At 38.8% G+C, this 16,065-nt stretch overlaps 1 protein-coding gene across 1 annotated transcript in view; it reads left to right on the forward strand.

Annotated features, from left to right (window-relative positions):
• The window catches only part of LOC103595216 (contactin-4-like), a 306,924-nt gene that overhangs the window by 137,214 nt on the left and 153,645 nt on the right, over positions 1 to 16,065 (forward strand). The window contains exon 2 of the mRNA XM_008578555.1: positions 15,839 to 15,965. Within this exon, the coding sequence (XP_008576777.1) occupies positions 15,839 to 15,965 (127 nt within the window). The remainder of the gene's footprint in view (positions 1 to 15,838; positions 15,966 to 16,065) is intronic.

A 16,065-nucleotide genomic window follows, 5' to 3' on the forward strand; every position in this document is an offset into this window, starting at 1 on the left:
CTTTTTTTGATGTCAATGATATAGAAATGCCATGATATCAAAGGACAACCCAATCAAAGAGATTTACATTCTTTTTATTCCCTATTAAGTGCGGGCAGACATTACCCATACTTTCCAGCCTTGTCTGAAGGTGGCCTTCTTTGATTGTCTAAATTATTCTAAGCCTGAAGACAGGTACTGCATGATTTCACTCATACATGGAAACTAAAAAAATAGTGGCTCTCATAGAAGTGGAAAGTAGGCCAGGACGGGGGAGGAATGGTAGAGGGAAGTGTTGGACTAATAGATACAAAATTACACTTTCTACCCTAAGTGAATCACTGTGCAGTATATGCATGTATTGAAACAACACACTGTACTCCACAAATATGTACAAGTAAAGTTAAAAATAAAATAAAATAAATTATTCTGAGCCTGAATGTTGGGCATCACTCATACAGAGACCTGGGGGAAGATTAAAGGATGGATTGTCTGGAACTTACATCTGAGTTTTTACAGACCTCTCCAGCCTACCAATTTCAGCAGGGAGTGGGCAAGGGCAGAAAAATGTGCTGATCCACTTTATTACTTTTCCAGAGACAAAAATTTTGTGTGCTTGGTGATTTACATTCAAAGAAATTTTATTGTATCTGTGCCACTGAGAGACAGGAGTGTCTACTAGAAAAACACTAAAAAGTAACAAGGGTACATCCTCCTCCCTATTTCCAATAATCTTCCTCCTCCCAAGATCAGAGACTTTAGAGAGGAAATTTGCAGGCATTTAATGTTTTCATCTTTGTGTAGTATTCACTAGGTGCCAGGTACTATTCAAAGCACTTTAACTGTAATAAGGCATTTACCACTCACAACCCTGTAAGGTAGGCTCCATTTCGCAAATGAGGAAGGTGAGGCACAGAGTCTAAGTAACTTGCTCAATGTCGCACAGTGGTGGAGTGAGATTTGAACCAGGCACTATGGTCTGGAGTCTATGCTTTTAACTCCTATACTGTAAATAGCTTGCAGACGCTGGCATATTTTATTTAAGAAAATTGGTTAAGAATTAATTTCCCAATTCCACCTGCATCCCTTAAGAGAGAGAAAAAGAAAGGACATGGTAGTGCCAGGGCAACAAGTGGATTTGGGGGGACCTCAGTTTGTGTACAAAATTAAGATGCGACAATAATACCTGCTTTGGCTTGTACAGTGTGTGCTGGGGAACTCTGCTATAACACAGCAATATTAATCACTGATACATAGTATAATACAGCCACCACTGCTACTTCATCTCCAGTGATGCTCCCCTGCTTATGTTGTGTGTGTGAGAGAGAAAGAGGTATTTGTTGGTCGTAATTACAGTAAGCACCCTCCCACTACCCCAGGGCTCTTGCAGTCACTGCTGCCTTTACCTGTAGTGCTTATCTCCCAGGTATCCCCCCATGGTTTGTTCACTAGCTTCCCTCAAGTCTTTGATCAAATATTGCTTTCTCAGAAAGGACTTCAACTGTCAACCTTATTTGCTATAGTCTGAATGGTTGTATCTCCCAAAAATTCATATGTTGCAATCTTACCCCCAGGGTGATGTAATAGGAGGTGGGGCCCTTGGGAGGTGATTAGGTCCTGAAGATGGAGCCTTCATGAGTGGGGGATTTGTGCCTTTATAAAAGAAATTCCTGAGAGTTACCTTCCCCCTTCCACCCTGTGAAGACAGCAAAAAAAGTTGCCCTTTATGAACCAGAAAGCAGGCCCTCACCAGACATCAAATCATCCTACACCTTGATCTTGGACACCTCAGCCTCCAGAACTGTGAGCAATAAATTTTTGTTGTTTATAAGCTACCCAGTTTATGGTGCTTTGTTATAGCAGTCCGAACAGACTAAGACACTATTTAAAACTGCAGTGCTCTCCCTGGACTCTCTATTCCCTTTCTTGATATATTTTACTTCCCAACACTAATCACCTTTCGACATGCTATATAAATTACTTAGAGTCTGCCTCCTCCATCCTAGAATGTGGGCTCCTAGGGCAGTGTGTTTATTTACTTTGCTGTCTATCCTCAGAGTGCTGAATATAGTCTAGCACATAGTGGTACTCAGTAAATACTTGTTGAATGAATGAAAAATGTTAATCCATTATCCCCTGTCAGTTACTTCTTACTTAGCTGGCACATTGCTCAAGCAAACAGAAGCTTTTGTTATAAAGGTAGAGAAGGTGATGGTCATCCACGCTCTCTGTGATTATAGGTCTATGGGAAGAGATTTGAGCAGCATTGCATGGTGAAATGAAGAGGACAGGTCGATGAGTTACTCAAAGAGCCCAACAACTTAATGGGCATGCTTTTTACCTTGTTCTTTAAAAAGCCAAGAAAACATTTCCCCCCCTCATTTGATAAATCTGTGAATTCAAGTCAGTGGCATTTTCTGCTGCTCTTTATCCCTTGACAGAAAGTTTTTGCTTTGTGTTTGCCCAATCAGTGTGCATGCCAATTTACCTTATGACAAAATGACATAGAAGAGGCAGAATGCCCAATAATTAGATGCAAATTTTATGCTTGTCATTTTGAAAGGTTATGAATCCCCTCTTTTATAAAATTTTTTATAGAAGATATTTTAGGATAAAATATCTCTTCTATACATCAATATGCTGGTGATTCCAAAGAAGAACTCTGTTATCTGAAAGAATTAGTAACAAGTGGGGCACACGATGCATCGTGTTTATCCATTCTGCTCTCTACTGAAAGGAAATAGGCTTTAACTTATTTCCTCCTGAGCAGTTTAAAGACATAAATATTGACAGAATAGATTATCTCCCTTTCTAAAAGAGGACTGCATCATTCTTCCCCTCTAAGTTTCTAGGTAAAAGAGGACCAATTCTATTGTTATCCAGACAGTAAACAAGAGGGAACTTAACGTTCTATGAAAAATATTAAATTTGTAATCAGAAAATCAGGATTCTGGTTAAATCTCCATCACTGAGTATCTGTGTGACTTTGGAGAAACCACTTAATCTTTGTAAACCTTTGTTTCTTCATGTCAAAAAATGGGATTGGATTAAACATCTGAAGTCACCTCATATTTGATGATTCCATTTTTTACTCAGTGTCTTCATCTGTTTGTGCTGCTATAACAAAATACCTGAGGCTGTATAACTTATAAACAACAGAAATTTATTTCTCACCATTCTGGAGGCTGGCAAGTCCAAGATCAAGGTGCCAGCAGGTTGTGCGTGTGGTGAGGGCTGCTCCATGCTTCTGAGATGGCGCCTGGTTGCTGTATCCTCTAGATAAACACTGTGTCCTCACATGATGGAAGGGCTGGAAGGGCAAAAGGACCAAATGCTGTGTGAAGCTTCTTTTATAAAAGCCTTAATCCCATCCATAAGGGAGGATCCCTCATAATTTAATTGCTTCCTGAAGGCCCCACCTCTTAATACTATTGCATTGGGAATTAAGTTTTAACATGAATTCTGAAGGGAACACAAATATTCAAACCACAGCACTCAACGTATCAGAATCTCATTTATTTGTTGGTGGGGATGTATAGAGAGCAATTGCCATAGTATACCATAGTGCCATTAAGTACTTTGCTCTAATCTTACAAGAAATCAAGTTCAAGTCCCTGTTCTGCAACCTCATTAAGAGTGACCTATCTTGAGCCTCTCATTTTCTGTTATCAAATGAGGAGCATAGCTGTAGTCTGTGGGTTATGTGAGACAGGGTCTAGTAAGCTTTTTTCTTAGCAGAGAGCCTGGCCTTATTAGGAACTCAGCAAATCTTGGTTATTATTGTCATTATTCTACACAGCTCTAAATAGGATACACAGGGGTTATCTTTCGAGGAAGGGAAAGTTGACGTTGATTTGTGGTTTCGTAAGCATCCCTTTTCCAAAGCTGAGCACATCACTGCCTAAGTTGAGTGACTGTAGGTTGTGTTTATCCTTATCTAGCAGAACTTTCTGGTTTCAGTCAGTGAGTGATGTAGAACATAAGTCTGGTTTGGGTTTCCTTCCCAACTTTCATTTAAAATACTAATGTTCTACCAGGCAGACCCATATCTGGAGCCCATTGCCTGCCATGAATTTTATCTCAATTTTTGTCTTCCTTCCTCTCACTTCACTGTAGACATTATGACAGCCCAGTCTCCTAAGAGACAATATGCCAAATAATTAAAGTAGTTACACACCAGAAAGAGAAGTGTGCTAAATTTAAATTTAGTGGATCTTTCCTGTTAGAAATATGTTCTCAGAGTTTTGCTTGAACAGCTCCCAGATTACTTTTTCATGCTTCCTAGTATATATATTGACACATTCACTATGTGCCAAGTTAAAAACCTGAAAACATTTAAGGAAAGACAGAAGCGGGGTACTTTAGCTGCCAAAGAGACAGGTGCAAAGGTTCATGAATATTAGTTGAGAAGCTACGGTGCATGTAACATGAAAGTACCGCCTGCAGGAGTTCTGTGTGTGGGCAATTTAATGTCAGGAAAGACAGTGGGGAACAGAGGGTGTCACTGAGGAGTTAAGAACACCAGCAGTTCACCCCAGAAGGGCTTAAGACAGATGGTCTATAAGAAAGTGAGAAATTATGACTGAGTATAGAAAAGGCAACCTCAACACTTTGATCGTACTTTTCTTTAGCTCAGAAGAAGGATGCTTTGGCTCCAGGAGTCTTGAAGATATAGCCAGGGAGAAGGTTGGTTGTTTCTCCCAGTTGCACAAAATCCTGGACAACGCTGGATGACAGTATTCTTAATACAGGATAACTAAAGCACCAGAAGCCAAAGCAGGTCTTTTAGAATCATGTATATCTTCAACTAAACAGAAAAGTATATCCCCATGAGTATGTATAATGGAAGACATTCTGCTCATTCAGGGCAGAAAAGAGAGGCATTTCCAGCATTTGATTTGAGAGCCACACAAGTGCTCTTTTTCCTCAGTTATCAGTTCTGGCAGCCACCTCGTGCTTATAACAGCCTAATGCAGTTGCTGAAATTACCCTACTCCATCCTCCTTAAATTGTGTCCCTTGATTGTGGATCACCTGCATCTGAGTAACCTGGGGTACATGATTCTAATCATATGCTTGCACTTCTCCCCCAAGTCTATCAGAATTTTCGGGGAAGGAGATGGTGTTCTATATTCTTTGTTTTTAACTGGCTTTTTCAGAGATTCTTTTTGCATACAAAGAATACACAAAAGCACATTAAAAGCATCACTGCTGCTTTAAGTTAATGATTTTTTCAAAAGGCCCCCACGGAAGTGTATGAATTCCAGCTTTAAGCTGTATCCAGAATGGATTAGCATACAGTTGATAGATGATAGATAGATAGATAGATAGATAGATAGATAGATAGATAGATAGATAGATAATACACACATATATATATATATTTTTCCATCAGGAAACAGTGTCCTGTGGTGGGGAAGGGCATAGGAAAGACACATTTTAATAGGGTTTGCCTTATGTATTCAGAAATATCAGAAGAGGCACAGTTCAAGGGATCAGACTTGTAGGGAGCAGTTGATCACAGGAGTGTCCAGGTTGAGGTGCAGGCACAAAAATGAACAGTAGGCCCACAGAGAGGTCTTTGCTGGCATATTGCTGAGGGCCAGTCCTATTTGTGTGCATTTACACACACAAGTGCTTTTGGAGAACTGTTAAAAGGAAATAGGAAGAATAGAAGGAAGACCAATGACATGAAGAATTGAATAAATTGATGAATTAATTGAATATATTTATCACTGAATAAATTGATGTGTACCTTTCTATGAATATAGTGTCAGTTAGGAGTCACTTAGCTGCAGCTGATAATTACAACTCAAACTTGCTTTTAAAAAGGCAGTCATCAGCTCACATACCTGAAAATCTAAGGGATAAAGTTTGCTTGGGACAGAACTTGTTCCAGAGCTCAAAGGATGTCTTTAGAACTTAGTATGCCCTTATCCTTTGGTTTTGCTTTCTTATGTTTTGGCTTCATTCTTTTCTTAGGCTCTATCTGGAAGCCTGCATAAGCTCCAGGTTTCCTTCTACCAAGTAATCCTAGACTAAGAAAGGGTTTGTTTTTTTTTTTTTTTTTTTTTTTTTTTTTTTTTTTTTTTTTTCCTCAGTAGTTTCATAAAAAGCCCTGCGATGGAGTCTCATTAGCCAGGCTTGGGTCACATGCTTGGGAACCAATTTAAACAAGGAAATGGAATGTTAATTGACCAGGCCTGAGTTACCTACTACTTCTGGCCTCAGCAGAGGATTTAGTCTATCCAAACCACTTAAATTGAGAGAATGGAAGAGTTGGTTCACTAGTTAACAGGTGGAATGCTCTTAACTTAAAGAGGAGCACTGGATACGGAGGCAAAATCATAGATGTGCGCCACACAGTCATGTCACTAGGGAAGCAAAATGGGGTGAATTAGTGAGCCAGTAAGTCCTTCAGACTTCTTTAGCCACAACCAGTCAATTATGTGTTTGTATACTCTTATTTGTTCTCATGAGTAAATAGTAATATATCTGAATATAAATCAGAAAGTTAGCTACAGTGGAGCACAGAGGATTTTTAGGGCAGTAAACTAGTCTGTGTGTTACTGTGATGTTGGTTACATGTCATAGTACATTTGCCAAAACCATAGAATGTACAACACAGAGTGAACCCATGTGTAAATGATGGGCTTTAGTTAATAATAGTGCATTACTACTGGCTCATCCATTTTAACAAATATACCACACTAATGCAAGATGTTAATAATAGAGGAAACTGTACAGGGGAGAAAGGTCTATGGGAACTCTCTGATCTCTGCTCAGTTTTTCTGTAAACCTAAAACTGCTGTAAAAAATAGTCTATTAGTTAAAAAGATAAAGTTAGTTATAGTTAACTGATTACTGTCTATTTCTCTAAAATAAACATTCCATGAGGGCAGGAGGTATTTGCTTTGCACACTATGTCCCCTCCATGTAATATTGGAATTGGCATACAGTACAGGCCCGAAAATTCTGATCAGAGGCCATTTGAGTCAGAAATACTTGAGAATTAAGAAATTTTCTATTTTAGAGAAGAAATATGGCTCATAAAACATGCCTAGTGTTACATAACATCTCCAGCTGAGTCTCGGTCAGCACTCCATAATCAAACACATTTCTAATTCTGCAGCAAAGCCTATGCATATTCACACAAAGACTATAAATAGCCTCACATCAGTTCAGGTCAGTTTTTGCCTCCAAATGAGTTACAAAGGATTTGCATATGTTGAAAATGCATCTTTCTTGTCATAACTGGGTCTTGACGTCAAAATCACCCAATTACTTATTTTTAAAAGAGCGATTAATCCATTGTTCCTGGAATGTGTCAAGGGTTGAGGTAAGGGTCAGAGGAGGATGTGCTGATCCAGTCCCACCATTGTTCTTTTCCACTCTACAAATCTTTCAGCAGTGCAGAATTTTTCTCTAAGGAGAGACCACTTATCTCTTAATACTTTCCCCACTCCCACCACCATTTCTGAGATCTGGCATTAGGTATAACTAGGGCCTCATTATGCGTGACACAATGTATGATGGCAGCAGCATTATTTTTTAACCAGAGGACAAAGAAATAGTATGAGAAGTGTTCACTTCTCATTTGGATTTTCTTTCACTTTGTGCCTTCAAACATACGCCAGCTGTCGGGAGACTTCTCTTTCTTGCTCTTTAAAATGTTCATTTGAGGGGGTTAAAAGAAGGAAGGTGGAAGCAAGGACAAATGAGAGAAACGTTTTATCTTTGAAGCAGCCGTGTCTGTCTCTTCTAATATTTGTTTGCCTCTGCTCTATTCAACTGAACAACCAAATAGAATACATATTCCACAAAAGTGCTGTGTGTTGGCTGGTTGTACACATTGGCATTTGTGTGGGGCCTTGAACATCCCTTGATATTAACTTTATAAATACTAACAACACTAAATTGCATTTGTAATGATTGTGTGACAGCTGTCCAGTCACTGTTTCTACACTCAGTGATTTGATTTTAAAGGGACTCTCACACTTGGGAAAATCACTGATACAGTATTTGTTTCTGGATTTCCTTAGGTTGTTGTCCATATATTTTGTGAGTAATTTAAATCCACGGAGATGCTGCTGGCCTTATAATTTTTTAGCCAAAATGAATTTCTGTGATCATTAAGAAGGCTGGAGGAGAAGGCTCACAGCCAGCAGGACACAGTGGGCCATGTGCGTACACTGGTTGGAACATTCTGGTGGCAGAATGAGTAGTGGTTTTTTGCATTGGGATTCCCCCTTGATGTGTGTGGTGAGAGGGAGAAAGTGAAATATGAGGAGGATTCTGGGAGGACACCCAGCAAACCAGCTTAGCAGAACTTTCTTGTCTCTGGTGGCTTTGCTCTGCAATCTGGTAAGGCAACATGTTCCTGCTGATTATGCAGACAGAGAGCATTTACTATCTTGATTTGTCAAGGGCTCTACAGGAAATAAGGTAAAAGACACAACATGGCAAAGACACTCTTGTTTGCACTGGGATGCTTCTATGCATACATAATGCAAAAATCTACCTACTCACCCTTCAGGTGTGACCCAGATATAACTCACATCTAAACCCATGCAATCTCCCCTGGCTAGTATTCTAAGCTTATATTTAAGCCCTTGTGTCCCCATTAGGTGTCCTAGCGTGTACTTCCCAAATTGTGATTGTTGTCATTTAAGTGTTTTTTCCCCAGACCAGGTGTTTAATCAAACAGCCTATTTGATGTTGTAGGAAGATTGACTATATATCACAGTCCTAGATTCTCGACTGTTACGGCAGCACTTTATAGTTGCCATTAGGATCAAGGGCCTAAACAACTCTCAGGTATAACACCTGGGAACGCCACAACAATTACAAGTAAAATTGAATCTGAGATTTTTGCTTTTCTAAGATGAAATCATAGAATTGCTTTTCTAAGATGAAATCATAGAATTGCATTTCTGCCCTTTCCTAGCAGAGGTGAATGTCTGGCTACAACAAGGGCTAGTGCGAGGCTACTGTCTGGAATCCTCACAGTGCCAATTGTCTAGCTCTTAATCCTGTTCATGATGCCAATTGTGAAGCTAGGCGACCACGCTAGTTGTCCGGCTCTTTTACCTGCTGGTAATCCTACACCGACTGGACCGATGGTTGAGCTAGGGCTGGGTCTGGAGCTCCCAGACCCCTCAAGCCCATTCACAGACTGGGTCACAAACCCTTCACATGCCAGGCTGGGTCACCAGACCTCTTCACGCAGATCTATGAGTTAGGCAACCGGCCACACCGTCCTTGGAAGCTACAGGTCTGGAAAAACATGGCTGCGCATGGCAGGCACCCAAGGCAGTAAAATCCAGCCAAAGTGGCGCCACCTTGTAGGGCAGTTACTCCACCAGCTCAATGTTTTCCGAACCACCCCTAAACCAGCTCTGAGGCGAGGGGAACCTGACCAAATTATTCCATTTTCCCAACAGTGAGTCACTGAGTTTGTAACAGAAAGAAGCATTTCCAGCAGAAGAGAAGTGTGTTGTCCTAGGGGTCATGCTAGTGAAATGTAGCCTTCATCTCCTGGGGTAGATGCAGAGGGTTCTAGCACATAGAACAAAACTCTGCAAGGTAGTTTTTCTTCATTGGGATCCTTAACTGGTTTAGGGCTGAAAGTTGTTTGTGCTCAATTCATAATTTAAAGTACTGGCTTTCAAACTTTAGAACGCATAAAAATCAACAGAGGTGCTTGTAAAAATGCTGTTTCCTGAATCTTGATAATAAAAATCCAGTAGGTCTGGGAGAAACTCAAGAATCTGCCTTTTAATAAGCACCCAAAGCTAAGGTGACATTTATGCTGGAGGTTTTCCAACTACTATTTTTTAAGAAATAATTATTTTAGGCATAGCTTGACTTATTTTTACTAAGGTGCTTTCTACCAAATGTTTATCCTGAGTTCAGACCTACTGCCTGATTTGTTTCAGCCCTTTTGGTGCCTTTTCCCCGTCTCAGCTACCTTTTAGGATTGTTCACAGATGCCCCATTAAAAAGAACTACTTTCAGGACCAGTGGATTTTCCCCAGCTTTGCCTACCTTCTAGCTTGCTGCTTTAGCATGTTATCTTTTGCCGACCTTTTCACTTGGAATTCAGATTTTGCTCTACACTTGTTCCTGTGGACTTGATACATGTGCCTCTGCCTTGCTTCCTGGAGTTAACCATCACCTAAGATTCAGCTTATTTTTCTGTGCTCAGCCCCAGAAAACCTCAGGCCACCTCATCCATTCCACCAATGGCTTCTGGCAGCCTAACTGAGTAGCATCCCACTTGCGTGGGAGGGAAGTTTGGGGACATTCAAAAATGGGCCAAATTAATTCAAAGAAAAAAATATAGATTACTGTTGTCCCCAAAGAGCAAATAAAATAGGTGACACCTTGCTGTGGAAATATGTTTTATTATTGTTTTCCTTAGAAGCTTATCTTATTATTAGGTAAAAATCATTTTTGTTTCAATTACAGAGAAAGTACATTTTTAGTCTGTGACCTGGGAAAAATTTTTTAGGATTAAGCAATGTCTTCTAAACTAAAATTCTGCAATTCTATGCATCCTTCTCAGTAATCCAAAAGTTTTAGATTATCCCTGACAACTACATTTTATTTCTGCAACACTTCAGGGTTGTTGCATGAATAAGTTGTCTGAAAAACATATTGATTTTATCTCCCCCTCAAAAAATAGATTTTAAAAAGAAAAGGATCACATGGAAAAAGGAATGTGAAAATCACTGGCCGAGGGCAGTGTTTTCCAATAATTTTCAATATTTGATGAACAAAAGGCGAGAAGGGTTAGTTTCCATGTAATAGAAGCCTAACCTTTAACCTAAGTAAGTTTCTGGTCATGAAATCTCTACTTTTTTTCTGAAAACCCAGAGGTTTCCCACTCTTTGCTGAAGCATGAAAGGAGGGTTCTTCTCCCTTCTCTTTACAAAGAGGTGGTTTACTCAGAAGCTAGTCCAGGAGAATTTCTGTGGTATGGGACTTTAGAGAACACCAGTAGTGTAGTAAAAGTCAGCCCAGTAATGGATTGGCAGGTAGTTGCCCAGGAGGAAAGAACTCAGGAAATCATGATGTACCAGTATCGGCATCTGCGCTAAATCCCCCAAACTCCCTTGTTCTTCCTCTTCGCCATGACTTTTAGGAATTCTCAGAAGACTGGAAAATCATTGCCTCCCCCTCCTCCGAGAGATCTCTAGTAACAATGTGAGCCCTAACTTCTTCAAGGAAGGTGAGGCATGGGGGTGACTTCTCACACTTTTAAAAACCCAAAAGTAAAATCCTCAAACCCAACATCCTGTCACTAATATAACAAGAGATTCATTACTTATAAATAAACGGTAGTGGTTACAGCAGGAATGTGTGTGTATCAAGTGAGGAAAAGTCATAACTACAGGTCAATGGACTGTTGGTGTCTCCCTGAAGATGCCTGTTCTTTATCATTTGGAGCAGCCCCGTGTGGGGGGGTGTCTCACAATTAGCTCCTGGAGTTCAACTATGAGCGTTCTAAGAAAGGATTAATTTATACAACTATTAGGGGGTCTTCAAAAAGTTCAGGAAAAATTTGTATAATCTTTTAATTCCATTTTTCTATAAAGTTTTCTAAGTACCCTCGTAGAGTCCCAGACCTTGCCAGAGCCATCCCTTTACTTCATATGAGTCAGTTTGATAGTTTTCTCTTCCTGAATGCTTCCCTCTCATCTAATAGTCCAGCCATGTGTTAAAATTACTTCTCTAAATGTTATCAAGCAAAGAATTGTTGGTTAGCTCAACAAAAAATGTCTAGGAGTGGGTCTAAAGTCTGTGTTGGTTGATGTTCTTTTCTTAAGAAATGGAGAGCTAGGTACAGAAGGGTCTGGGTTAGTAGTTCTCAAATTTCAGTGTGCAAAAGAACTACCCAGACAGCCATGTTAAAAGGCAGATTCATTGACCCCATAATCTTCTGGTGCAGTCAGTCTGGACTGGGGTTTAATAAAACAAGCATGACATGATTACAATGCAGGTGACCCACAGTCTAACTTTGAGACATATTGGATTATTAAATCCTTGTCCTTTGTCATTTGTTGAGATGCTCCTTTACCTTTTTAGGCTAAAAATCATAGCCACCCTTCTGGTTACATAGACCAGCCGTGATAAAGAGAAGGATGAACTTTATCTTCTAGTCTTTGAAAATGGCAAATGCACAGGTTTTTTGTGTGCACCTTCAGGATACTTGAAAGTCACTTTGTGGCTACTACACAGAGATAGTACAAATATAGCAATGCCTCCTTCCGTGTTTCATTTAAGAACACCTCTTTCAAGAATCTTTGTCTCATCCAGGCACCACAAGTTTTTGGTGAAATAAAGCAACTCTTTTTTTTTCTCAAAAATATTGGTAACCCTGATCTAAAATTTCAAAAGCTAGGATATCTATTTTCTACACCTGGATAGCTAAACTTTCTAAATCTCTTTCTCCATCTTTGTGGAACCAAATAGCTCATGCATGAAAGGCTTTGGATTTCCTTAGATGAGAACTGAAATTCCGTTCCCTTTATGCTAATGTTAATTTCCAAGCAGTGAGCTTGGTTAACCAAGAGAAAATAAAAACTTTAGATAGAAAGTGTTATTTATAGCAAATGCAAAGCATCATTATTATCAATTCTTGTTACAAAATATACAGAAAAAGTATCCTTTTTGTTATTTAAATATGGCATGGCTACATTGAGAAATAGTACAGATGTTAATCCACAGCCTTTCAGCTGCATCCTGAGTAATCATTATTATGTTTTATTCTTATCTGGAATTACTAGTAATAGACTATATATTTCTGTATGAAATTCAAATCAGGGAACACCAATGAATTGAGATGATTGATATTATATATACACACACATAATTTTGAAATTCAGGACAACAATGGAAATATTTCTGTCTTAGAGAAAATTCACCAAACTTGCTGCTATGTTAGTTATCTTGATGGATAACAATTTTCATTTAACTAGATATGCCAAAAATTAACTTAATTCTTCACAGTTGAAATAAGCTAACCCTTGACCAGTATCTAAATTTGTTTTGAAAAATATCTATGTAATTGTTGAAAATCTAAAATGTAAACATCTGGATTTTGAAATATCTGGCTTTCGAACCATGAGTATTAAAAAAAAAGAAGCATATGCTTTTGTACCTTTTGTACTTTTGTTCTGTGTTCGTTGATAAATCTTATTTTCTTTAAGTCTCACTGATGTGGGATTTTATACATGCAGTAAAGAGAAATGATGGTGGTAGTGATATAATTAGTGACATGTTTGAATGTAGATTTCATGTGCATGTACATGTGTGTTTATGGGAAACTATTCATGGCTGCTTTCCCATTTTTAACAGGTGTAGAATCACTGGCATAGTCCAAATCATTAATTTACAGATGAAAAAAATGAAGCATAAAGAGACTGGGTGATTTTCCAGGGGTCCTGTAGTTAGTAGTTGACCTAAGGCATTGAATCTCAGTTCATGGTCTAAGTCTTCATTTTGCTTGTTTTCACAACAAGGTCATGGGCTGTTCCCACTCCTCTGTAATAAAATAGAATTCTGTTTGGTCATCTTATCTCTTTAATTTTTCTTCTATCCTAAAGTTAACATGAAAGGGTTTTTGGTTGGTTGGTTGGTTGGTTTTTTTAAGTCTGTGTTAAAAGCCTTAAAAGAAATTACCAGTATGAAAATTGGTTATACAAATTAGGTCATTCTGGTCATACCCAAACTAAAATTGGATCTGAGGGGCCAGGAGGAAAAAACACTTGGGGCACACAGCACCTGCTCCAAGAAAAATTTTCTACAAACCCAGCTGTTGAAACAACCTGCTGTACCCCTGATTAGTTTTTACCTAATAGCTGCTGAAATGGCCTGCCATGACTCTTAGACCAAAAGTATATACTGCTGTCACTCACCAAAGCCTGCCAGTCCCCAAAAACTTCACTAGTGCCAATGAGCTATCTTTCAAAACAATACACAGAACTTCTCTTTCTCATAAAACTTTCAACCTTTTATTTGTTCTTCAGACATTCCAGAGACCATCCTGGTCTGTGTGGATGCCCCAGATTGCAATAAATAAAACCTTTTCTTAGAGATTCATCTCTCTGTTTTTTAATTTTAACATCAGGCTCCACCTAGATCACCAAACCAATTTTATTGTTTTTCCTCAGTCTTGAGTCACCTGAATGAATTCCGTCGTATCCTATTACCTATCAACAGGAAGGTTTTCTAGGATAGCAGTTGCAATTCACACCCTTCAAAATAATCATGTCTGGGGCTGGCCCAGTGGCGCACTGCTACAGTGCGCCGCTTGGGAGTGCGGTGGCGCTCCCGCCGAGGGTTCGGATCCCACATACAGACCGGTTCCCGCTCACTGGCTGAGCGAGGTGTGGGGGCAACACCAAGGGTTGCGATCCCGTTGCCGGTCCCGGTCCGGTACGGGCGCAACACTGAGGGTTGCGATCCATTGCCGGACACGTTAAAAGACAAAAAGGAAAATAATAATAATAATAATAATCATGTCTAATGGGAAATGGACAGTGATAGTCAATATCACTTTACATCATAGCCACTAGTGCTTTTATCTCAAAACTCATCAGGCAATGCCTTAGTATGCTAATTGAATACATTAAAAAGTGAAAAAAATACTTTCAAATAGAACCCATCTTTGCCGATTACCTTCTGTGTATGTATTGCTATACTATATATTCACTGCTGTACTTGGTACCTCAGCAGATACAAAAACAGGTAAGATACACTCATGCTCTCAAGGAGTTTACAATCCAAAGAAGGAAAAAGAGAGGCACAAATGCACTTGATAGAAAAAGATAAGTGTTCATGGGAATATATAATTTAAAAGTTATATGGTTAAAGAAAGAAGGTAAGGTCTAGAAAAGCCTTCTAGAAAAAAAAAAGAATTTGAACTTGATTTTGAAGAATGAAAATCATTTTCATGGGCATAGGTGGTGAGATGCATTTTGAACAATATTCATTATGTGTATACTATAGAAGCATATGTACTCTAAACTGCTACTGAAAGTATGATTTGTAGATTATTCTAGTCTTTGAACTTTGTTACTGTTCCGTGACAAAATGTTTCATGCATCTAGTTTCTTTCATTGAGAGAAAATTTAGAAATGTCTTTTTGACATTGCTGCACCATCTAAGCACATAGCCAATAGACTTAAATCCCTGAACTGTTTCACACCAGTTTGGATGTTGCAGGTTTCTAGTACCAGCTATGTGATGCTTATGCAAGGTAGACCATGTATGGGTCCATAGTGGGTTGGGAAAACAAAGAAACAAATAATATGAGAATCAGGGAGGTAGGTTGTTTTTTATTTGCCTACATAGCCATTTTAAGAAAGTTTTATATATATTAGCCATATAGATCTGTTTCTCGTTATTAATGTATTTACAGAAACATCATTGTTTGTTTCCAATTATCTCATTGCAAAGCAGAAAAATGTTAACTTTGTGACATTAGACAGGCTTCCAAAATGACAGCAGCATGAAAGTGATGTAGGAAGCACAAAATGTGAACAGAGTAAAAGAGGGAGACTAAATACAGATGAAACAGTAAGAAATTTAGAGAAAGGAAGATGTCAAGCAGTCTGTGTCTAGAAGTTGTTAGTAAAACAGGTGATCAGTATGAAATAGTAGAGCCCATATCTTCACTAATCCACAGAAGATTAATCTTTAATGGGAAATTTCATCCAGAAATTGAAACTGAATCTGCTGTGTATTATTATTTTTTGTTAGTTTCTTTCTTTTATTTTTATTGTGTTGTTTCCAGTTGTTGTTCCTACTTGGAAGATGTTATTCATCTTGGACATTTTCTCTTCTCATTTCAGATGACTACACACTGCATGGCCCAATTTTTATTCAAGAACCAAGTGATGTCATGTTTCCTCTGGATTCTGAGGAGAAAAAAGTGAAGCTCAATTGTGAAGTTAAAGGGAATCCAAAACCTCATATAAGGTCTGTTGATTTAAAAGCATATGTTTCCATGTATATTGTTTCTTTTATTAAAATCAGCAAATACTTATAAAGTACTGATTACATAAAGAGCTTTTAGATA

This window comes from Galeopterus variegatus, unplaced genomic scaffold (genome assembly GCF_000696425.1).
Source record: "Galeopterus variegatus unplaced genomic scaffold, G_variegatus-3.0.2 Scaffold1717, whole genome shotgun sequence".
NCBI classification, from domain to species: domain Eukaryota; kingdom Metazoa; phylum Chordata; class Mammalia; order Dermoptera; family Cynocephalidae; genus Galeopterus; species Galeopterus variegatus.